The 26,154-nt window shown below is 39.6% G+C and overlaps 1 protein-coding gene across 1 annotated transcript in view; it reads left to right on the top strand.

Annotated features, from left to right (window-relative positions):
- CTNNA2 (catenin alpha 2) overlaps window positions 1-26,154 on the top strand; it is a 1,031,201-nt gene that overhangs the window by 902,988 nt on the left and 102,059 nt on the right. Inside the window, exons 9-10 of the mRNA XM_089922913.1 lie at window positions 20,938-21,030; window positions 21,624-21,780. Coding sequence (XP_089779039.1) covers window positions 20,938-21,030; window positions 21,624-21,780 — 250 coding nt within the window. The remainder of the gene's footprint in view (window positions 1-20,937; window positions 21,031-21,623; window positions 21,781-26,154) is intronic.

Here is a 26,154-nt window from a genome sequence, read left to right as displayed (position 1 = left end):
ACACACCAAAAAAACAAGTTGAGACAGTCTTACTTCAGAATGACCAGAAAAAGCATGGGGAAGGAAGAACTAGCCCCAGGGAATAAATTAAATGAAGAGAGGGAAACCAAAAAGTCAATTTGCTTTAAGAATATATGCCCCGTGACATAACAATTACATGACTGAACTGTGTGATCTGTCGGTCTTTCTCAGTGGAAGTTTCCTACAAGGCAGATCTGGAACCTGGGCCCTGTGTTTCTGTTGAACGAGTCATGCTTTTTCTGATTCTGGACTGAGGTCATATCTGAAGTCCAAAGCCAGAGATTTGGGGCTCCTCAGGGTGATTGGTTGTTTTATGAGCCTCAGCTGTTTTTCAAACATTTTTTGAAACAGGGTTGAAAAGGCAGGTCTCTATGAAGGCTGTATGTAGTCTTTTGTAGCATGGAGATTGATTGGGCTGTGATGGGAAGTAGTAAGGCTTGGAGTGTGGTCGGATGTAGTGAGAATCGGGGTGTGATCAGATGTAGTGGGAATTGGGGTATGATCGGATGTAGAGAGCATCTAAAGCTGGAGAACCAGGTTGGGGCCAGCCTGGGGGACTCTGGATACCATAAGAAATGGGTCACATTTTATGCCAGTAATCAGTAAGAGGTGATAAAGATTTGAACTTGGGCAGTGGCAAAGGGATTAGGAAGGAAACAAATTGGAGACCAATTGCAGTTAAAGGCGACAGAATTTGTATATAAACTGAATAAGAATCTTAGTTTCCTATCCTGGGTAAATAAGAGATTGGATGTGTCATTAGCTGAGTGAAACTAAGCAGGAAAAATATGTGAGGGGAACCTTTTTTTTGGTGAAATCATACCTTTGAGGTGACTGTGGGCCACCTTTTTGGAGCAATTCAACCAACTCAGAAAGTTACGTCAAGAACGTAACAAAGAGATTGGGATGGTGGATGATTTGGGTATTTTCAACTCAAAGGTGAAAATAGTTAAGATCACAGCAGTGAATGAGATCGTCTAAGAAGGGAGTGTTGAGAATCTTTGCAATAACATGCCTACTCAGGATCAGGAAGAACTTTCCAGTGAAAAAAGCATTTAGAGCAACCTTGAACATCTCAAGCAGGCTGAATGGGAGAGCAGAAATGAAAGCTGAGGTGTAAACATGACAAAGGCTGAGTAAATATTAGGTTGGTTGCAGTGAGCAGAGAAAAGCAACTTTTCAGAGAGTCAAAAAAGATATATAAATCAGACCTGTAAATTGAGAGGAGAAACTCAGTGTGAGTGACTGGAGCGTGGGAAAGAGAAGCAAAAGGAGGAAAATGTTAGTGATTTGATGATAATGGCAGCCCTGCGTGAAGAGCAAGTTACCAGGTAGGAGATGGAGAGAGGAATATAGGGCATGTCAATTCCTACTGCTGAACTTAAACTTCAGTGACAGTGTTCACGACACAGCAGGGCTTTTTATATTGCAGTTCTGATTATGTGAAGGGGCTGGACTCCAAGGTGAATTCCCCTCCGCTGTTGTGAGGGTGTGAGTGGCACAAGGCCTGGTAGCCAGATGCTTGCAGGCAGGAAGGCTCGTTACCTATTGGGTTGTCAGCATCATATTTCCTACTGAGGTCAGTACAGGGGAGGGAGGGGCTGGTCCCTGCCTTTGAGAATCAGAGGATATAATTGGGGAGGCAAGCTCTTCACAGAGAGCAGTTTTAGTATAATCAAACTTGAGACTAATTCTTTTTTAAAATTTATTTATTTTATTATTTATTTTATTCTTGGCTGCATTGGGTCCTCATTGCTGCACTCGGGCTTTTCTCTAGTTGTGGAGAGTGGGAGCTACTCTTCGTTGCAGTGCGCGGGCTTCTCATTGCGGCGTCTTCTCTTGTTGCGGGACATAAGCTCTAGGCACACGGGCTTCGGTACTTGTGGCTCACGGGCTCTAGAGCGCAGGCCCAGTAGTTGCAGCACATGGGCTTAGTTGCTCCACAGCACATGGGATCTTCCCAGACCAGTGCTCGAACCTGTGTCCCCTGCATTGGCAGGTGGATTCTTAACCACTGCGTCACCAGGGAAGCCTGAGACTAATTTTTAAAACTAATATATTAAGATTTCAGAAGAGAGGGAAGATCATATTAGCCTATGTGGTGTTGGTCAGAGAAGGCTTCCTGGATCGTTGAACTTGACCTTCAGCAAGGTACAGAGAGAGATGAAGTAGGGTGAGCAAAAGCGTAGAATAGGGCCTTTTGACCTTGACCCTCAGGTCAGGAGTTGCCGATCCCTGTCTGTGTTGTCTTAGCAAAAGGGTACCTGTTCATGGGGATTGCACGCCTTCAGGAATAGATGGACCTGAAGGGAAACAGACAACAGATTATTTCTGGCTCACAATCTGACAAACTGGGTGATTATGGGAGATGAACTTAACTTCTCTGAGTCTTGTGTCCTCATCTGTAAAATAGGGGTCACAAAATTGTATCTTACACACTGACCTCCATGCACCTTGTTCTCCCTTATCTTGTATAAATAGGTGCACGTTTTCCTTTCCATAAGTATCCAATTCTATAGGCAGACCCCCGCTTTGTCTCATTCTCCTCCAGTTCATCTTCCAAACAGGTGCCCAAATGCTCTTCCTAAAACATCTGTCCAGTCATCAGTCACCTGCCTAAAGCTCCCTCCATTGCCTAGAAGGGAAAGTCAAAGTTATTCCATCTCTGGCTCTGACTTCCATATCTAGCTGTTATTACCCGCTGACCGTCTCCTTACACAGTCTTAATGAACTGCTTGCCAATCACCAAATACCCCAGGCTCCTTGGACCAGGCTCACATTGTTCCTTCTTGCTGGAATGCCCTCCCTCTGCCCTTGCACTTTCCTTCTCTCCCACCTTAGGGTCTGCCTTATGTAAGACTTTGGACTGATATTGTTTGTTTGTTTTCCTATTTTTGATCAATCTGAAATATATTCCAATTTCTTTTTTTATAATTTTATTGGAGTATAGTTGATTTACAATGTTGTGTAAGTTTCAGGTGTACAGCAAAGTGATTCAGTTATACATATACATATATTCATTCTTTTTCAGATTCTTTACCCATACAAGGGTAAACTCTACAGAATATTAAGTAGAGTTCCCTGTGGACTTGCATGGTTGAAGCATTTCCTGAATAACCCCTAGGTCTACAAACCCTCCCACCCAAAAATAATGTCCCCCGACTTTGTGCTTCCACTCCAGCTGGCAGAGGCTCTTACTGCAGCACGATTTATATTTCACTGTATTTGCTCTGTTATTGGCTGGCTCATCCAATGAGATTGAGGGCTGCTTGAAGGCAGAGATGATGTCTCTTTCTTTTCTTTTGCTTGACTTTGCAAAGCCTGCTGTGGTGATTAATTGAATGTGTTGAGCAAGTGAATGAAGCCAAAGCCAGGCAGTGTCCTCTCACTGACTCTCCTCTTCTGGCCCCACGTTGGGCTGGGGCAGAAATGCACAGCTGGATTTCTTAGAGTGACTTTTGCCATCTTCGTTCTCTTCACCTAGAGAAGCAAGAGATAGGAACCAATCCAGAGACTTGCTTCTCAGCTTCCTGAGTTATACTTTGGAACCCCCATTCAGGAACCCTCTCCTGCCTGGCCTGGTTAGATGGGCTCAGTGTGACCACAAGAGACCCTTTGCCTGGGAGCAGGAGTCTGGTTAGGCAGGTCCCTGAAGGCTTTTTGGGGAGACTAGATTGGTGAATGCCTTTTCCACTCTGATGTGCTGTATTCAGGCCAACACCTTCATCCTGTGTTGCTGACCCCCTTTCTCATGTCTGTAAAACGGAAATAACTTGATACCATTGTCAAGTTCAGGGACTCTGACTCTAACTGCTCTTGTGTCTGGGTAAACCTCAGGAGCAGGACTGGCCTCAGGCAAAACACTAAAGTCAACCAAGGCTGAGTTTCCAATCTCCTTTCTCCAATCTGCTGTCTACCCTCAGTATCCAATTGTGTTTTCTCTTCTATTGTAGTCTGTTGCCTGTAAAGCACATCTTCTGCCAGAGTTCTATGCTGGAGGAGCATTCAGCAAGCTTATCACGTCAGCTTTCCCTACATCCCTCTTAAAGTGATTTTAACTTAAATTTGGAAGGCTGCCTCATTGACTCTCAATTATCTGTAATTATAATAATGGCCTTTTCCACTGGTAGGATTACAGAGGGTGCAATTGTGGTATATATTTTATATATACAGAGTTTGTGTGTGTCTGTGTGTAGGGCCTGGAAACAGACGCCAGGTTCAAATACTGGCTCTGCTATCATTGGCTGCATGACTTAGGCAAGCTACTTATTCTCTCTCTTAGCTTCTTAACTTCAGTTTTCATCATCTGTAAAATGGAAACAAATGTTGTGATCAATAAATAAGCATCATGTCGGGTTTTGTGAATACGCCCTGGAGTTAGCGTGCAGGAGTTCAAACCTGACTTTCCTGCTTTCTGTTGTGTGACCATGAGGTAACTACTGAACCTCCTTGGGCCTCATTTACTCACCTATAGAATGGGAACGATAATAGTACCTACCTCATAGGGTTTTGCAAGGATATAATGAGAAAATGCATGTAAATCTCCTTAAGAAACTGCACAATTAATACTCGCACATTCAACTCTTCTTGTATTATTCTAAGCATTGTGAGAATTGAATGAAATTAGAAACGTTGAAAGTGTCTTAGGCACTATTCAGGTACCTAGGATTCCCTTGAATGTAAACTCTCTAAGAATCCTGGATATAAAGAACTACATGAATTTTATCCTCCTTCTGTCACCCTTATAACTTTGCAGGGGGAGGGTAACAGAAGGTGGTCATTGTGTGTGCACATGTCTGCATTTAAGGGAAAAAATCTGCGAAAAATATGACCCACTTGATTTCAGCACCCTGAGTGGCCAGGAACACGTGCTTTTGGTGTCAAATCACAGGGTCTCACTTGTACCCAGAATATTAATGAATAATGATAGTAATTTGGCCTCTCTAATTAAAAAGTGTTAAAAAAAAACCTCTCAAACTGTTTACTTCTATAGATTTGCAAAAGGTGATGATATGGGGAACTATATATATATATATATATATGTGTATATTGTCTTTAAAGAAGGCAAAACAAGTGTACTAGCCTGTGGACAATGGTTTGAGGAGCAAAACTTCACCTCGTCATCTCTCACTCTGGAACAATGGGCGGCACCGCTCCCTTCAGGCCTTGTTCTGGATCTAATGTGTCCTGGTACATACAAGGTACAACTCCCACAAGAAGTATATTCACCCACAGAGTGCTGTTTTCTTCCAAGTAGACCCTTTGGGAGTTTTGCCCATATTCTAGACATACTGCCTCCAACATGTTTTTTGCACTGATTCTTTGTGAATTCCATTAAAAGTCTTGGACGCATTCTTTGGAACATTCTCAAATTTAGTAGCTCTTTAGTCCCTGAGGATAGACTGGGTTTTTGGAAAAGTTACATCTGGTGAAACGATGAATGATGTAACAGAATTTAGGTAAATATAAATACATGAAAGGATGAGGAATCAAAAGGTCCTTGCCTTTGAAGAACATCACTGGAGAAGTACTTGGGAAATGATGGGAGTACAGAGGGCCTCACTGAACAGAAACAAAGAGTTTCAGGACTGGGGTGCTTGGCACCATTCATGTCCTGGCCTACAACCTGACAAATACCAGAATATTACCATATTCGAGGGGTTAGCAAGCTTTTATTAAGAGCAGTAATATTTTAGACTCTGTGGAGCAGATAATGTCTCACATTAACCATTCTTAATTCGAAGGCCATATAAAAACAAGCCATTGGCTACATTTGGCCCATGGGCATAGATTGTTACTCATATTTCATCACTAAATATTGCCAATGAAAAAATGTACACCTATATATCCGTATGTATAATATATTCTACTGTGAGATATAGGTATTAAGCTCTTCAAAAGTTAGAAATTTCCCTAGGCTTCAGGGAATGTTAAAACAATAATCATAACTATCGCTTACTTAACTAAGAGCATTTTCATAGATGAAAAGACCCAAATATCTTCATAGCTCTCTCCTTTTCTTTATGTGTACACACACAATATTATTGGTGTTTCCACAATGAGTATGTTTGCTAAACCTGGATCCCATGGGGAAAAAAAATGTGGAGCTTATTTGAGGCAAAAGGCCACAGTTAGGTAAACAGCTATCCTGGAAAGCACACAGCTAAACAGAAACAAGATGCATAGAATTTCCTCATGACTTGTTTTTCTCTGGGACTATTCGTCAGAAGGCTGTCTTTATTACAGAGCAGATTAAAGGTCAGGCTGACTGGCCATTCACCCAGATGACTGATTCAGCTGGGGAAAAAGGTGACCCACTGAGGATGACAGCAAAAACAGTTCTCTTGTAGAAAGTTGCTAAGCTGAGGCACACGTGAAGGGCATTGTGGGGCTCAATCTATTCCTTCGAGCATTGGTTATGAGCATGACCTTGGCTGGGAGCTGACATGCACTTTTGCAAGCACAGCTGCTCCTTCCATCTAGATGTGGCTATGGTCTCCTGAGGGTGTGCAGATGAAACCAGGATGCATCTGGGGTCCAAGCCTGGCCATGGTGCTGGACTGTGATGGCAGCATCTGTTGCCCAACAAGGTGGAGGTGGCTTCTTGAAGGTCACCTTGGAAGACACAGGACTCCATGTGGCAGGGCCCTTTCAGAGATGGTTCCCAGATCACATGAAATAACTCTGCTGCTTACCCTCTGGCACAGCTCTGCCCTATTATCTGGGCATCATAGAAATGTGTTCGATTTCAAAGCTGAGCAAAACACTGGTATGTTTGCAAGTATTGGTGGGGCTTGTGGCCCATAGAAGGAAGGGGATGCAGGGCACTCCACAAGGGACTGTCCACCTTGGGGGAGACTTGTAAAAGCTTTGGTTATCAATGAAATCAAAAGGTTTTGGCTGTGTGTGTGTCACACAGGACAGAGGTAAGAAAATGCTCTCATAGCTGCAGTTATGATGCTTCCACTTTTGAAGGAGAGTGTACCCACTGGGTTGATGATGTTGGATAGCCAGGAAAAAGTTTTCATAGGTGTTGTTATACAAAGGAGAACTTGAAGCAGGTATCAGGAACCAGAGTATGAAGGCAGGTAAAGAAAGTAGAACAAGGATGAGTGTAAACACATGGAAGGGGAAGAGGGGTTTGGAGACTATCAGAGCATGCTGCTACACGTGGATGGCTTTGTCTACATTGTTGAATGAGCACGAGGTAGAGCTGACATTGAGAGCTCTCTGTCTTCTCCTCTGTGATGACTGAGGGACCTGGATTGCCACCTGGTTTGGGCAAGGAACGGGTGGGGAAAGCCTTGGAAAAGGGGAGCTCTGATCTGCACCCAAACAAGCTGGGACTTGGACACTAGGGGGAGAATTGAAGCTTCACCAGAGAACGTAGGGAAGAATGCAAAAACAGAACTGAAATGAAGAAAGGAAGAGCTGGTAATGGAGGACACGTAAAATGGGGCAAGCAGATTTGAGGGACTGAGCCTAGAAAGATTCCGGGAGCAATGAAAATGGGAGGAGGAAGAATTTTTATAGATGTTTGAGGGCTGGGAAGGAGCTGATAAGGGTATGGGGCTGGTTTGAAGGTCATTTCTTCAGTCTTTTTCCTTGTGTAGCCTAGGGTCAGAGTCAGATCATCTCCCCCACCCCCATACATATTACTCTAGTCTACCTGGGAGCCCTCTGAAGTTGTAAAACCGGTTTCTGGGGTTTCTCCTCCAGACGACGGTCCATTGCAGTGACCAAGCACAGGTTTCTGCCAAGGAGCCCCCGGGAGGACCAGTACCTTCCGTTAGATATACCCTGGGTTTCTGACTGGGCTACCTGTGCACACTGGTGAAGCCCAGGGTGAAGACTCGCAAGGGGTTAGGTGGAGAAGTAGTGAAAGATGAAGTGGATGTTCAAGGAGACACATGGCATTACAGACTCATATTTGCTTCTTTTGACTCTATTCACCAGCAAGCTTAGCATGGGTAGTGGAGAACATCCTAGAAGTCATTCTGGGTGTCTGTTCCCCTCTCTTTCCAACTTCCTGTCCTCCTTTTACTTTTATTTTATTATTATTTTTGTCTCAGAACTTAACACTGTTAAATAGACCTGGGAGGGGCATGTGGTTTTATAGGCTATGGATATGTGCCCCTTCCTGACCTACTTAATTTTGTTGATGGCACTTGTGCCATAAATACCACAGTATGATAGCTTTCCCATTTCCTGCTATGAAGTTGCTTTGGCATATTTGACAGGTCTAATAAAACTGACCGTTCTTTTCTGCCCAGGTTTTCACCTAAACTAGGACTTTGCAATCTTTTTTTCGTAAAGGGCTAGATAGTAAATATTCTTGGCTTGTGGGTCCTGTGGTCTCTATCATAAATATTCAACTCTCCCCTCGTAGTTCAAAAGCAGTCATAGACAATATATAAGTGAATAGGCAGAGATGTGTTACAGTAAGACTTTATTTACAAAAACAGGTGGTCAGAGGAAGAAAAGACAGAAGAAATTTTAGATAAAGATGACAGAGCTTACAGAAAACTCCCTACCCTTAAATATTTCCCCAACAGCTTACCTGGGGAGCCTGAAGTTTCTACACTGTATATTTTTCCTTCAAGTTCTTCAAGACTTGGGAATATCTTAATTGGGTTAAGGTGTTATGTTAGGAGGGATAGATTAGAGAATATTTTCCTAGGAGGAGAAAATACTACTTTAGTGAATACTGTGATCAATTAGCATCCTTTGTTGGGTTAACAGTGATAAGAGGGTATAGGACTCAATAGAGGTAAGTGCAGGCAGGGGCAGGAGATAAGAAAACATCCAGGATAGGGAGGCTGCCCTGGAACCACATTCATACCTGTTGTGTGTGAAATCTTGTACAGGGAACCAGAGGGGCCACGAGGATGAATAAAACACAACCATTATTCTCAAGGAGGTTGAAATTGAATTGAAGATGTACAATATCTATGTGTATCTGCATATTTAATTCTGTATGTACCCATCCATCCATCTGCACATACAACAAGTAATGAATTAAACAACAGTTTGCGGAAAGTAGCCACCAGCAAGGCAGGTAGTAAGCTTGAAAAGGTTTAGAAGAGAGATCTATTTTTATTGGCCAGTATGAATGGGACGTCTTCATGGACTTGTGGACCTTGAACTGAACCTTGGCTGATTGCTAAGCATTTAATTGGTGGAGGCACCTCCCCCCAAAGAAAACAAACCCTGGAGTATAAAGTGGAGGAAGTAGGGATTTCTATTTCCCTCATCAAGTTGGAATTCTGTGCAAAGAGGGCTGAAGTCACAGGTTCAGTATTGGTTAGGATACTTAGAGTCCTTCCTCCTCACTGTGGTTATGGCCTTGACTCCACCCCTCCACTTGTCATCTTGAAATGTCTAAGACCAGGCTACAGAGAGTGGCTGTACTCATTTATTATCTGGATCTTCTTCAAACCTTCCCTGGGTGTTTCAGTTTCTTCACTGCTAGAGCCAGAACCTGAAGCTCTGGCTCCATTCATAGGCAGCGGGGGATTCATCTCACATATATGAAGGTCAACATGTTTTATATGGAAATACGTTAAGATTTTATTTACCTACGTGAGACTCTGAGAGACCAAATAGTAGTGGAGAGTAATAACTTAATTTCTCAGTAAATGGTTGGAGGAAACAAAATCCCAGAAGGTCTATAGTAATGAAAAGGGTATTACATTCATTGCATGATTTTAGATAACACATGCTAAGTCCCTCCTATCCTTTTCACACAACCACATTATTGATGAACAGGCATCAAGAAGGCATTAGGTGATGCTTTATTGCATTATTTTAAGCCACTGAGATTTTTATATGTGAAGGGTATAGATTTATGCTGAGTGATTCAGTTACAAAGCAGGCACATCAAATTGTTCATGAATGTGAACTGGCGATTACCTTCATTAGAGTCACCAGGGCAGACTGATCACTTTAATTTGGGCAGAGGCATGCGAACAGTTATTGGCTAGTGGTGTGTGTGTACCTGAGAACACAGGCTGCTCAGCATCCCTGAGGAGCCCTAGGAATGCAGATTTGTGTCCTCACAGGTGTGTAAGTGCCAGCAAGGGTACAAAGACTGGTGGGATTAAGAAGAAACTGTTTCCCAGCACCATGTGGCAAGATGTTGTATAGGTTTCATTTGGTCTTAGCTTCTGAAAGCTGATTTGATGATAAACTGTGGAAAGGATGGCATGGAGGACATATACTTGCTTGCAACTCCAGATTGTAGAACTTGGGGGTCTCCTAGTTTGTATGACTAGTTGAATGGTGTTCTACTTTATACTGCATAAAGGCAATTTGTGGGATTTAATAAATTCAAAATATTAGAATTGAGTACCCGTGATCCCAGCTATGTACTAGGTGTAGTGAAGGCCTCTGTCCTGCAAGAGTTCACAGTCTAGCTGGGAAAATGAAGTGACTTTTTAAGCAATCCCGACTTATACTTGTGGTTTGTAGAGTGAAGGCTGGAAAGGCATTCAGATGAGGAGGTGTCCGAGAAGGCAAGGAGAAAGAGTGTCCAGGAGTGTAGAGCTAATGCTGGTGACACTGGAGAGTTAATAAATCATGCCTTGCTGGGGACCTTTCAGCAAGCACATGGCCATATGTAAACAAACGCCGTAACATTTTCCCTAACCCAGAAAGTCCACTTCTGACAGAAGCGAAAACTGGATGCCTAAAGATGTATGTTACTCTGTTTTTAGTAACAGCAAACATTGGAGAGTCCTTTAAATGTCTGGCAACAGGGAACTGACTTGCCAAATAATAAAGCGAAAACATTTGGTAATTTTATTCTGTTATAAAAATTGACTGCAAGTATACAGACACTGGAAATATTTGCGATATAAGAGATTAAGCAGTAACGAAAGGGTACATACTGAGATTGTAACTTTATAAAAATTGTAACTGAAGGATGCAATAATCACACATAAAATTGACCTCCCTTTATTCTCTGTCACTGCCTCCATTTTATTTCCTTTGTAGTAATCTTCATGATGTGAACTATAAAAATGCATTTACTTATCTGATTTAAATATAAGCTTCTCTAAGGAATATAAATCATGCTTAACTTGATCTCCTTTGTATCTTCACTATATGGTACATCTAAGGTACTCAATAGTTGAATGGCTGAATGCATCAGTGATTGATATTATTAAAGTATTTATTTGATAGTGACCTTTAAATAAAATGCACAGTATGAAAATAATATCTCTCAAATCCTTGCTGGGTACTGGGTTAATAACTGTAACCATTTTCATTTCAACCTTATCACCAGTATGTTTGTTTGTTTGTTTCTATCAGCATTTTTTTTTTATAGTAGGTCATTGTTGGTTATCTATTTTACATATACCAGTGTGTCCATGTTAATCCCAAACTCCCAATCTATCCCTCCACACCATTCCCCCGGTAACCATAAACTCATTCTCTAAGTCCATGAGTCTGTTTCTCATACTAAGTGAAGTAAGTCAGACAGAGAAAGACAAATACCATATGCTACTGCTTATATGCAGACTCTAAAAAAATGATACAAATAAACTTATTTACAAAACAGAAGAATTTTTAATTGAAATATAGTTACTATACAATATTATATAAGTTACAGGTGTACAATATAGTGATTCACAATTTTCAAAAGTTATACTTCATTTATAGTTATTATAAAATACTGGCTATATTTCCTGTGTTATACAATATATCCTTGTAGCTTATTTTATACCTAATAATCTGTACCTCTTACTCCCCCACCCCTATCTTGCTCTGCTTCCTCTTCCCTCTCCCCACTGGTAACCACTAGTTTGTTCTCTATATCTGTGAGTACCAGTTTGTGTTATCGTTGAAAAAAATTGAGGCTCACAGAGGCAAAGCACCTTTCTTGGCTGGCAAGATGTAAACCCCAGGCTGCTTGCCTCCAGAGCCCAGCCTCTTGACCATCATATGATTTTTAAACATTAAAACATATAGAATAATCAAGAATGTCAGATGCTTCAGTGAGGTCCTCTAAAACAAAAGCAAGAAAAAGTGTTTCTCATTTTTTCCTCTCCTTCTGCATCTTCATGCTGCCCCAGCTGCCAACCTCTATTAAGCCATCCTTCCCTGATCAAATTATCCCTGTTGTCTAAGCCTCTTCAGTCCTTCAGAGCCTCAGTTACTGGTAATCAGGTTGATAAATTCATCTCGGTCTGAGGCAGCTACATTTTTTTTTTTTAACAAACATTAGCTCATTTTATTATCACCATAAGTAGCTACATTTTAAAAGGATTTCATAATATCCCAGGGTGAAAGAGAGACACTGTTGCAAACATTTTTGGGGGCAGCCAGACCTTTCGGGCTCTGCTCCAATCAAGCTGTGAAGGTGGTCACTAAATCTACTCCTATGTCCATCTCTGTGGAAGTTCTTTGTCTTCTTAAGGTTGAATTCCTTTGGCATAACGTCGGCTGCTTCTGTCTCGCCTCTCAGAGTTCAGGGAAGTGTATTGCTTTGTCTCTTACTGAATTAAAGAATTCTCCATCTGTAATATACGAGGTATGTTTTGTAGAAACCTTGAAATTCTGTATCAGATAGGCATGTATATGTTAACATCATTTTGTGTCCTAATTGTATCAGTGCAGGTAACTGAATAAATCTTCAGATTGAGACCATAGCTCTCTTCATTGCTATGATCATCATAGAGAATAACATTTGCCTGGAATTCACGGCATCGTCTCTTGTCCTTATGGTTTCATATGACCTTGTGACTGTGGTGATTGAAAATTCCATAAGTTCCCTTTTAATAGTAAATAAGTTCATTTTATCCTCAAATTTATGATGATAATGAAATATTAACATGAGAAGCAAGTGCTTTATAAATCTCTGAATTGCTATTCTGCTTTATTTCAATAGTGTGCTCTTCTTAAAACACCCATATGATACCTGAAGCTGTAAAAATTAGTGAAATGATAAAGTGGGGGTTGAATGCACTGAATATGTGCTGGTGTCTGGAACTGAACAGAACCGCAAATATTTAAGAATGTAATTTGATTTCCAGGACCAGAAAAGAAGAAAACATTCTTGTCTTTCTGATGTACCTCATATCACTTTGGAGTTAAATGCCTAAATACTATAGCTGAGATTTTTAATGTCTAATTAAGGAGCAGCCTTCCAGGTATTTTTGGCTTTTCTTGTAAGTGTTCAAACAAGACTATGGCATTACTGAGACAGAGCTACTTTCTGTCTGTGATGTCCACACAAAACCAAATTTTTCTTAAAGACAGATATCATAAAATATCAATTATATGTGGAATCTAAAAAATGATACAAATGAACTTACTTACAAAACAGAAACAGACTCACAGACATAGAAAACAAACTTACGGTTACCAAGGGGAAAGCTGGAGGTGGGGAGATAAATTAGGAGTTTGGGATTAACATATATACACTGCTATATATAAAATAGATAACCAACAAGGACCTACTGTGTGTCAAAGGGAACCCTTCTCAATACTCCGTAATGACCTATATGGGAAAAGAATTTTAAAAGAGTGGATATATGTGTATGTATGGCTGATTCACTTTGCTATACAGCAGAAAGTAACACAACATGTTTTTTTGAGATGATATCTCATTGCGTTTTTTTTTAACACTTTTATTGTAGTATAATTGCTTTACGATGTTGTGTTAGTTTCTGCTGTATAAAAAAGTGAATCAGCTATATGCATACGTATATCCCCATATCCCCTCCCTCTTGCATCTCCCTACCACCCTCCTTATCCCACCCCTCTAGGTGGTTGCAAAGCACGAAGCTGATCTCCCTGTGCTATGTGGCTTCTTCCCACTAGCTATCTATTTTATATTTGGTAGTGTATATATGTCAATGCCACTCTCTCACTTTGTCCCAGCTTACCCTTCCCCCTCCCTATGTCCTCAAGTCCATTCTCTACATCTGTGTCTTTATTCCTGTCATGGCCCTAGGTTCATCAGAACCATTTTTTTTTTTTTTTTAGATTCCATATACGTGTGTTAGCATACAGTATTTGTTTTTCTTTTTCTGACTTACTTCATTCTGTATGACAGACTCTAGGTGCATCCACCTCACTACAAATAACTCAATTTCGTTTCTTCTTATGGCTGAGTAATATCCCATTGTATATATATGCCACATCTTTACCCATTCAACTGTCGATGGACACTTAGGTTGCTTCCATGTCCAGGCTATTGTAAATAGTGCTGCAATGAACATTATGGTACATGACTCTTTTTGTATTAAGGTTTTCTCAGGGTATATGCCCAGTAGTGAGATTGCTGGGTCATATGGTAGTTCTAGTTTTAGTTTTTTAAGGAATCTTCATACTGTTCTCCATAGTGGCTGTATCAATTTACATTCCCACCAACAGTGCAAGAGGGTTCCCTTTCCTCCACACCCTCTCCAGCATTAATTGTTTGTAGATTTTTTGATGATGGCCATTCTGAGTGGTGTGAGGTGATACCTCATTGTAGTTTTTTTTTTTTTTTTTTCTCATTGTAGTTTTGATTTGCATTTCTCTAATGATTAGTGATGTTGAGCATCTTTTCATGTTTTTTGTTGGCAATCTGTATATCTTCTCTGGAGAAATGTCTATTTAGGTCTTGTGCCCATTTTTGGATTGGGTTGTTTGTTTTCTTGATATTGAGCTGCATGAGCTGCTTATATATTTTTGAAATCAGTCCTTTGTCAGTTGTTTTATTTGCAAATATTTTCTTCCATTCTGTGTGTTGTCTTTTTGTCTTTTTTATGGTTTCCTCTGCTGTGCAAAAGATTTTAAGTTTCATAGGTCCCATTTGTTTATTTTTCTTTCCATTTCTCTAGGAAGTGAGTCAAAAAGATCTTACTGTGATTTATGTCATAGAGTGTTCTTCCTATGTTTTCCTCTAAGAGTTTTATTATGTCTGGCCTTACATTTAGGTCTTTAATCCATTTTGAGTTTATTTTTGTGTATGGTGTTAGGAAGTGTTCTAATTTCATTCTTTTACATGTAAGCTGTACAATTTTCCCAGCACAACTATTGAAGAGGCTGTCTTTTCTCCCTTGTATACTCTTGCTTCCTTTATCAAAGATAAGGTGACCATATGTGTGTGGGTTTATCTCTGGGCTTTCTATCCTGTTCCATTGATCTATGTTTCTGTTTTTGTGCCAGTACAATAGTTTCTTGATTACTGTAGCTTTGTAGTATATTCTGAAGTTCAGGAGCCTGATTCCTCCAGCTCTGTTTTTCTTTTTCAAGATTGTTTTGGCTATTCGGGGTCTTTTGTGTTTCCATACAAACTGTGAAATTTTTTGTTCTAGTTCTGTGAAAAATGCCATTGATAGTTTGATAGGGATTGCATTGAATCTGTAGATTGATTTGTGTCATATAGTCATTTTCACAATGTTGTTTTTTCCAATCCAAGAACATGGTATATCTTTCCATCCATTTGTATCATCTTTAATTTCTTTCATCAGTGTCTTATAGTTTTCTGCATACAGGTCTTTTGTCTCCTTAGGTAGGTTTATTCCTAGGTATTTTATTCTTTTCTAACACATTTTAAATCAACTATACTCCAATAATTTTTTTAAAAAAATAAAAAAATAATAAAAACCAAAATAAAATAGATCAACAACAAGGAACAAAAAACAGACAAATTTGATAGCTACAGTGTTCTGTTCATGAGGAACTTCGAGCTGTGGGTGTTTTTTGGTACATGTGTTTGATTGAAAACATCTTGCATTTTTAAAAATTACAATGTATTTTTATGAGGACTCCACACATTCTTGATTTTGTCACTTTTATCTCTGCCATCAGTGTCCCTGGAATATCTCTTATCTGTTTTTGGTCAGCCAAGGTGATGATTAAAGTGTTCAGGAATGGATGCCAATCATACAGATTCGGTTTAAGGAGCAAGTTCCTTTCTTAGGAGAATCAGCATCAGCTCTCCCTGATAGTTTATCGTCTTTCTAAAACCGCTAATGATATTATTGTTTGATTTATCTATTTACCCATTGTGCCTCCAGAAGAGTGAAAAATATCATAGTCTTTGAGCATCCAGAAAATTGTTCTAATCACGCAATTAGAAAAGCATTATAAGATGGATATCTTACCTCTTCATGATGTGTTTACTTGATTCCCAGCCAGGAGTACTGATCATTTCTTTTCTGAACCCTTAAAGCTCTTGTAGTCAGCAGCATACAACTTAGCTAAGGCTGCTAAGCTTCCTTCTTTCCCCCAAGATAACCAGTTTTTAAGGCACCTAAGTCAAGGATAGAAGACTTGGCCCAGTCTTTTTAGCTTTTACTTCCCCAAATCCATTATGCTCTCAGAAGTCATGGAGGAGGGTTCCCTTTCCTGAGAGAATCTTGGGAAATTTAGTGCAATTAGCTCACCAAGGAGCTATGCCACATTTATTCATGGCCTAGTCACTTTCAGAAATCATAAATCAATCTAAATAGCCCAACATTTAATAGTTAATGATAGACTTTATTGTTTTTTGAGCCCCCAGGAAGGCAATTGACTCTTGTTGCCTGAGCTAAGTTGTAAACAATTCAAGAGTGGAGAAAGCAGAGGCCAGCCCCAGCCTGTAAATGTTACCTATTTAGTTGATTCAAGCAGGTTTCAAAATTCTAGTAAATATAATCATATCACTCAATTTTGGTTTGCAGTCTCATAACACTGATCTATTAATGGTATATTGTTCATTTATTTACTCCAATTAATTTTTTTCTAATGTCTCATGATTCTATTCTACTATTCTCTTCCCCTCCTCCCCCCCCCTTAGGAAGACTATCATGCCAAATTTTTTTTTAAAAGGAGAAAATATTGTGATTTGAAACATAGGACATTTTATTTCACCAAAGAGTTTCTGATATCGTAACATAAGAGCTGTAGTTAAAGAACAGGTAGTTGAAATCAATCATTAAGTACCTACTGTGTGCAGTAGCCTTGTACTGGTGTTGAAATATTCACTGGCATTTCAAGCTGCATTATTGATTAGGAGCTGCCTCAAGACTGAAACTTAGTGTTTGCTGCCAGAGTTCTCAAAATCACAATATATAAAACCATGTTCAGTGTCACCATGATGTCAATGAGTCCAGTGAGAAACACAAAGGCAAGCCAAAGGAAAACAAGGAAGATAGGAATTTGGATTGTGTCCGTGACCAGTTTAAAATACAGAAGCCTGCCTTTGGAGATAGTGAAATCCTTAGCATCGTGTTGGAAATATTTTCAGAATGTTGTAGAATATAACACAAGGTAAATGAAATTCTGATTTTAAGTAGACTTAAACAGCAGGAGTACATTTCAGAGTGGAGGCTGCCAGGCTTTAGGATTTATAAATCAGTAAATTAAAGAGAATAAGTAATTGAAGAACTATTGGGAGTTGTCACTTCTTTATTTTTGCTAAGTGTTGCTAGCACTATTCCCCTACTATGATTCTGTTGCGCAATGAAGTCCCCACACTAGATCTGAGCCATAATAGAGTTTATTAAACAAAGGATGAAGAAACATTTCAAAGGATACAAAAAAAAATTTTGGTTGTTTGTTTTTTATCACAATGTGGAAGCTACTGGTTGGCATCTCCCTCACACAAGAGCCCAGTTCTTCTCAGCCCTATCATTCCCAGGGACCTGCCTGGGGACCTGCCACCAGCATGTGCAGGAGACTGTGTGGTCTGGACAGCCACCTCTGTGTCTTATACAAGCCATTACAGTATTCCCTTCTGTGCTTAGGCTGACACTCTTCTGCTGTCTGCAAGCCTTACCTCTAAACCATACTCAGGCTTCTCCCTGACTTATACTAGGCTCCCCTGAGACTCATACAAGTGCAAGAAAGTATTTTATCAGAGCTGGTGATATAATAGATTGTAGTTACTGCATTAAAAAAAAACACTTTTATTATGGAAAATTTCAAGCATATCTTAAAGTAGAGCCTGTATAATGAACCATCATATAGTATCACACAGCTTTGACAATTCTGAACTAATAGCCAGTCATTTTTTCTATACCTCCACCCATTTCCCCTACCCTAAATAACTGTGAAGCAAATCCCAAACATATAATTTCATCCATAAGCATCTCGATATATGTGTGTGTGTGTGTGTGTGTGTGTGTGTGTGTGTGTGTGTATATATATATATATATGGCTATGGACACTTAACTGAAGTATTACTAAGGTATTTTAAAACATTACATAAAAAACATATATAAAAGCTATGGACACTTTAAATAAAATAACTGAATTATTACTAGGGTATTTTAAACATTAACCCCTTAATATCATCAAATATTTAGTGAATTTTAAATTTCTTTCATTGTTTTACAATGTACATATATATAAAAATTCATTTAAATATTTATGGATATTTATATAATGGTTTATTTGTCTATTCAGGATCTATAAAGGTCTGACTTTTTTCTACTAGTTATCACCATCAGGATTTTCATGATGGCATCCATGTGGTTTTATTTTACATGTTTGTCTCTTGGATTTCTGTAAATTGAGAATCGATCCTAAGGCTGATCATTTTCATGTTTTGTTGTTTTTGTTGTTGTTGTTGCTTTTGGCAAGAACGTTTCATAGGTAATGTTCTGTCGTTCTATCAAAAGACACATAATATATGGTTCTCTTTCTTTTTCTTATTTATAAATACTTTTATGTCAACAGCCATTTAATACTTGGTCTAGAGCCTTTATCTCATTGAGAGTGCTGGTATTTTCTTACTTTTCATCTTACAAAGATGCAAGCAAATATTACCCAAGATCTGATTCCTGGAGCATTTTAAAGTTTTCATGCTGTTGTCCTTATATAGAGTCATATGCCAAACTCTTTAGCAGTTGTTCACTGCAATGGAAAAGTGCAACCTCAAGTCTCTGTCACATACCAAGCAAGGATGATAAAAAGCAAACAAAACCATCATCTGAAATCATCATTTCATAAAATGAAAGGTTTTCAACAGCAGAAATGGGAAGAATTTAAGATTAAAAGACAGAATTTTAAATTAAATACATATATCTTTCTCAAAAATTCATCACACCATCCTGATTTCACACGCCACCATGGACAGGGGCCACTGCATTCTGGACTCAAACAATGGACTAGAATGTAAGAACTATTGTTTAGCTCCATGACGTTAGTAAACGTCTGCTAGAAGGTAATGTGAAAATTTGTCCAGCCAAATTACAGGACTAACAACTTTAAGAGTATCTTTAACTTATTATGTATTCCAAATCACTATATGCAATTTTCAAAAGCTATTAAAAGGTTACTCTTTAATTCAATAAACATGTATTGAGCACCAATTCTATGTCACCTACTTATTCAGGTGTTTAGAATATAAAATACAGTAGAATACAAATATAACAAAGATTAATAAAAAAGCAGAGTGGAGACAATATTGAAATTGAGAACCTGCGTTCTTGCTCTCCCTCCAAGGAGCCTCCTCATACCCCTGGGCATTTAGTATCCTATGAATGGGTATAAAAAGGCATGTTTGTCTTTCTCTTTGAAAACTAAGTTACATAGTGAAAATTATCTGAAGAATCAAAGGTAAACTATAAAATATAAGAAACTACATGATAACTTTTGGAATTAAATCTGTGGTTTCTCATAGTATATATTCTCACTGTAATAGACTTAATATGTTCTTTCTTAAAAGCTTCAAAATGGGATTCTTTGCACTAATGATTTATTGAGGTCATCTTTGAAAGTATCCCTAGTATCACCATCTATCCATCTCCTTTTGCTGATAAGGAAACAATCCTCCAAATGTGACATGACTTACAGAATGGGTTAGTGGTTGAGCCTCCTGATCTCCAGCTCTGTGCTGCTCTCCCTGTTCCACACTAAGGTTTCTTTCACATTAGGAACTATACACATATGCAGTGCATTTGAATCTCCCAGAGCATTAAGGCATAGTAGGGAGGCAGTCTTGTTTTGGAGAGCAGAAGTGCACAAAAAAGTGATACAAAAAGGCAAGTGGCCACAGGGCTCCTAGGGATTCTCTCTGCTAATCATGTACTCTACTTGCCCTACTGCTCCTAGCCCTGGCAGCTCTTCTCTTCTCCTTTGCCCTTTCTAAACCCCATCCTCCTGTCCTCTTGACATCAGCTTGGTGGGACTGATCAGTGTTTTGATTATAACTTTGTGTGCTGTTGACCTTGGCCAATCAGGCTGGCCTTGTATTACCAATTCTCACTCCTTGAAGAGAAGGAATAACATTGAAATGCTTGACCTGGGAACTTGAATTCAGTTCAGCTGTTTTGGCTGGTATAGTATGTTTTAAAAATCAAACTTGAATGCCTTTATAGTGGACTTGCACGTCCTCATTGGCTGCACACTCCCCCCACTGCCTACTGGATTACACCAGGCTTTTCTACACACTTTTCAGAACTGCCTGGCCCCTGAAAGCATTTGAGTTGACTACTGGTGGACTGACATCTTCCTGACAGACTGTGACAGGAAGATCTTGGGTTCTTTGGGGTAACAGACACTAATTTTCAGTTTACTATGGGTCTCTTTAAAATCAAAAGCATTGCCTATGGCATCTCTCTCACTGGTCAGAATTTAGTACTGATGTGGCCAAAATCACAATGCTTTGCATTCAATAATGAGTCTTAGGGAGTTCAAGTGAGAGTGTAGATGGAGGGAGAAAGAGTTCAGAAGAACCCAGTTAAAATACATTATTGTGTGTGCTCAAGAATCTTGAAGCAATCATTTGTTATTAACACCTTGCTTTTCTGATAGAAATGCCTACAGACAGAAGACTTAGTAATATTTGGTTTAATACAGAAGGGTCCCTTTATCTCATTTGTGAAAGGATTCTCCTGGATGTGGCGCTCTCCAGGGAAGGTACAAGGCCATGCAACAGTGTATTTTCCCTTGGTCCCAACATCATTTTCATTCAAATCCTCTTCAATACAGGTTGCCAATTTGGCCTGTTCCATCTCCAACAATGAAGAAGGGGTGAAATTAGTTCGGATGGCAGCCACCCAGATTGACAGCCTGTGTCCCCAGGTAAGCCTCATTTACTTTGTTTCCAAAGCCTGATATTTCAGATCTTCTACGCTCCAGCCCTCATGTCACTCATTTCCTTGCCTTGCCCTCTTTCCTCTCACTGGAAAGTGCTACCCAACATTCATGGGCCATTTCAGGTTCTGCCTTTCTCAAAAAGAACTTCAAACTATTCCAGTCTCTTCAGAATTACTGTGGCGATTATTCTCTTTTCCACTCCTATTGACTTTCTTCTATTTGTCTTGGACTGTTATTTCAATGCTCCATATCTATTTACCTTTAGTGTCTCAACCACTAAATTATATGCTTGCGCATGTAGAACAAGACTTCTATTTCTGCCACATCTGTGCTAAGTAGGCTTTGTCCAGTAAGCACTTTTTGAAACCTATATCTTACAAAAAGAAGAAAAGCAAACAAAAATTAGCAGTAGTTGATAACCTACTTTAAGTTTCATGTTTTGATTGTCCTTCCAAACACTGGGAACCCACTTATCTGTGGAAGCTGCAGGGTCCAGGATTTCAACATGATCTTTGACCTGCTTGTTCCTCTTTCAAAGAGTGTGGTCAATATGTCCCTGGATTGTTTCTAACAAATAGGTCATCAATGCCGCTCTCACACTGGCTGCCCGGCCACAGAGCAAAGTTGCTCAGGACAATATGGATGTCTTCAAAGACCAGTGGGAAAAGCAGGTCCGAGTGCTGACAGAGGCTGTGGATGACATCACCTCAGTGGATGACTTCCTTTCTGTCTCAGGTAATCACAAATGGGCCCCTTACAAGGCAGCCGAAGGGAGAGAACAAGACGAGATGAGGAGTATCTTTCAAATGTCATGGGTCTCTGCTTCAAGTGCTCTCCTTGGCCCTTTGAGCTGTCAATCATCTCTGCAACTGTAATTGTAACACCCTCTTGAAAATTCTTCTCTGCTGTGCACATTATTTCAAGACACTGAGCCAAAGCATTTGGGGGGAAAACACAAATTTCTGATCAAGATATTAGAAACCTGAACAGATTATTTAAGTAGAGTTAGCCTCCTTTTTACTTCCTGGAGTTTTTAAAATAGGATGGCCTTTGATGCATCTGAATCATCCATCTAAAAAAGGGTATGGGTTATGAGACTGGTTATGTTTAAAAATCAAAAAAACAATGAGTTATTCCAATTTGGCTGCGTTAAGGTTTTTTCCCTCAATAAGTGAAGTTACCCAGGTTTGTGATAAGCTGGGAAGAAATATTAGCCACAGAATGAGCCCATTAGAAGGTACTTGGGAGCTATTGAGGCTTTGAGCGCTTGACCATGAGGTTGTGGAAAGAAGTGAGAGAAAGTAACTAGTCATCACTGGAAATTGTAACTTTCTTCTTTGTAAATGAAGCCAGACTGAAGGATGTTGGCACATTTGAATAACCATGTAATCAATTTGACCTTTAACGGGGCTCATCAATGCTGTTTCAAATTTGGCTACAGCCAGCTAATGGGCCTTTTTCCAAACACATTTGACTAAACACACTTGACCCAATTCACCTGGAAAAGTCTCTATGGGAGGCATGGGGGAGGATTGCGAGGCATTAAAATAACCAAGTGACGCTTGAAAATTCAAATTGACCAGGTGTTGACTCTACCCACAGGCATATGGAACTCACACCTGACAGCTCAGGTGTGCCCTAGCCTTGACCAGGACTTACTGAGGTCTGAGAGGGAGGGGTTGCAGCACAGCTGGTGGGATCCAGAGAGACAGGGCCTCTGACTGCAACAGTGTGGAAGGGGTTTCTGCAGGAGGCTTCGTGTATTTAGAAACTTTTCTCTAGTTGCAGTCTTTCCTTTCACCAAGAAACTGACAATGAATTTCCCACTGGGGGCTTGTGTTTAAAGCTTGTCTGAGAACAGCATAGTTGAATCTGTAGATCTGATGGATGATGGAAAAGCCAACTTTGAAATCATGGAGGGCAGGGCAAAGGAGATGGGAAAAATGAGTAAACACATGCTCAGTATCTATAATTTGTCTGACTTTCTGCTATTTGGTTTAATTCACACCAAAGTTTTTTAAGATAGGCATCACTATTCTGAGCCTTCCTTTGAGAAAAGTAAGGCACTGAGAGGTAGGTAACTTGGCAGAGGTATAATTAAAATCCAGATATCCTCTTTCCAGAATCTATATAGTTCTCAGTAAGCCTAGATAGAAGGGAATTTGCCTTTGATGTTTCCAGTTTTCATTGCAGCTCCTTCCCCACCCCCTCAAACCTCGCCATCCCCTCTGGTACCACCATTCCACTCTCTCTTCCCTCTTGGAAACCTGTCTTATTCTTCATTCCCAAAGTGCTTTCTTTTTGATGACTTGTCAAAGCAACTATTCATTTAAACATACCCATATCCAGGGGTTGGCTGATAAAGAACTCAATGTGTTGCCATTCCTGGGATTTTTGCTTCACTGATGCGTGAGTCCTAACAACATAAAAGATATGCAAGAAATGTATCTTTGATAAGGTTCTTAGAAATTGTTTGGATAGACATATTGGGGATTTGAGTGGTGGGGAACAGAAGGACGGACACCAGGACTGAGCATCTTTCTTGTATCTAGTCAGTCTTTGCCAAGATGACTATAGGGGTCCCCAAAAGGGGCAGGGGGACTCTCCAACCAGCCTCAGATCTCACACAGCAATCCTAACAGCACCTGGAAATCTTATGCTATTCCCCTTCTATCTACAATTGAATAGAAAATATCCATATACTACCTTTTTCAAAGAGGAATCATTTCAGAACTTAAAGCTTTCCCAACTTCTCCTTTTCTTTAAATGCATATATGAAAATTTCTGAGGGTAGAGAAAAGCAAGGTTAGGAGGTCTTATCTCAGACTGTTTCAGTAGTGCAAAGCTTTTCTTAATTTTCTTCCACCGGATATGCCTCTCTGCCGCCTTCCTCCCTGTCATTCCTTTGTGCATCTCATTATTACCAGCAACAAGGAAAGGCTTTGGCTTCTGCTGATAACACTGTGCAGTCCAACCCCAGTGGTACAAGCGCCGCCGGCATGCCATGACAGGAAAATGAACAGGCACCGTCAGGGAGCCAGCCTTGGCAGGACCTGCTAGAGCATGCCTTTGGACTTGACAATCGGAGGCGGCAGGCACCTTTCCACAGATGGGCTTGACAAATAATGACACAGGCCACTCTGTCCTGCTGGTAGACTGTAGATACAGCCCGATAGTTGGGGAAACTACTTCTCATCTCCTCTCCGAGCTGGAGCCAAAACATTTGCATCAGTAAATTGCAAGGTTGGCCCAGGAGATATTTTGAAATGGCATTAATGACACTTTATGTATCAGTTTCTTCTTAAGGGAATATCTATTCTGGCAGGAAACTCTATTTTGAAAACAACAACAGAAAATATTTTTTTTAAGGGATAGTTTTGTTTTGCTTTCTTTCCTTTTTTTTTTTTTTCATGCTACCTGAACTTGTGTGTCTGAGTGCTTAATTTGTCCATATGAAAAGCAGCAAGTTTGGGGAGCTACTAACATTACAGGAGCAAAACCAATTTTCAGATGTAGTCTGGGCTTATAAAAAAAAAATGAAATGGCTGTATTAGAACACTTAAATGTTTCCCACTGGGCAAAAACTAAAATTTTTAACAGTGTCTTAAAATGAGCATCCTGGCATTAATCACATAACAGTTGAATTCTTGGGTTTGGCTCACAAAATAGCAGGCATCTAAGATCTGAAAAAGCTGTTAACTCAATCCCATAATGTCTAAAAGTTTTGTTTTGTTTTGTTTGCCTTTTCCTCTTTTATTTGTTTGGTTTTTTTTGACTCCAGGGTCTTGAGTTTGTTTTATTAAAAAATTCACAGACTGAACTTTGCTTTTGAATTTAGAAACTATAGCTTTAAAGCTTATCATAATCAGGTAGTTTGGTCATCTGTGATTTTTTAACAAGATTATATCTTTCCTGAAATTGTAAGGTTGCAAAAATTCAAGGAAGTTTACCACAAGATACGTTGCAGTCAAATGTTTTATGATGTTTAAAAACCATGCTTTACATCCAGGCATCCAAAGTACCTAAGGGGTTTATCCCAGCAATGTAATCATCTCTGGAATACAGGTGCTTTTTATTATTACTTTCTCTTCTATGTTATTTTCTAGTTGGAACATCATTCCTCTATCTCCTTACTTAATGAATTCTTTCTCCTGAAAATACCTTAGGATAAAAATATATAATTGATTGTCCCTCTTCAATGGACATGTTTATTCAGGATTTCTTCTTTGATTGCCTGCTCTAAGGTGCTGTCAGGTATGAAAATATGAGTTAAGTGTGGATTCTGCCTTTGAATAATTCACTGCCCTTTTTGATAGATACTAGACCAGAGTAATTCCAAACTTGTAAACCCCAGACCTGATGGTGTAGGGACTAGGGGTGGAGAAGTTATTACAAGGGGTCCAGGGAAACCATATAGAGACCAAGTGTCATCTTTTGATTAAATAATATGTCTGCAAGAACAATATAGTTCTTTTCAAGTGCATTATTGGTACTTAGATTAATAAAGTACAAATTTATTTTAAAACATTCTTTATCATAGTGGCTTTTACATATATATCATCCACCGGTATAACTACTATCATGAGGGAATTGTAATTCATTTTTTTTATAAAAGGGGTACCTCTAATTAGGTAAAGTTGGGGAATGCAGAGTAAACTATCTCAACATTTCATAAAAAGAGTTGATTAAGAAAACTGAGTCAGTTAGTAAACTGAAAATTAGTAAAATTAATATTTTATTCACACATGATTAATGTGACTAACCATTGAACAAATTAATTGGCAATTCAATTAAAAACAATGCTGTTGCTATGATGGCCTCCTTCAATTAATGTATACAGTTGACCCTTGAAATACTTGGGGGTGTGGGGCACCGACCCTCCCTCCACACAACTGAAAATCTGGGCATAACTTTACAGTGAGCCCTATAGATGGGAACTTCCGCATCTGTGGATCCAAACAACCTCGGCTCTGTGGTACTGTAGTATTTACTACTGAAATAAATCCATGTATAAGTGGACCTGCACTGTTCAAACCTCTGTTGTTCAAGGGTCAACTGTAGTTATACCTATGAAAGCATATTCTTTTTCTTGCCTCCTAATTAAATTAG

This window comes from Delphinapterus leucas, chromosome 13 (assembly GCF_059928025.1).
Source record: "Delphinapterus leucas isolate spDelLeu-1000000601 "Yukka" chromosome 13, BTC_Dleu_Yukka2, whole genome shotgun sequence".
NCBI classification, from domain to species: Eukaryota; Metazoa; Chordata; class Mammalia; order Artiodactyla; family Monodontidae; genus Delphinapterus; species Delphinapterus leucas.
The sequence above is the reverse complement of the archived record's forward strand: the minus strand, read 5'-3'. Positions and strand labels throughout refer to the sequence as shown.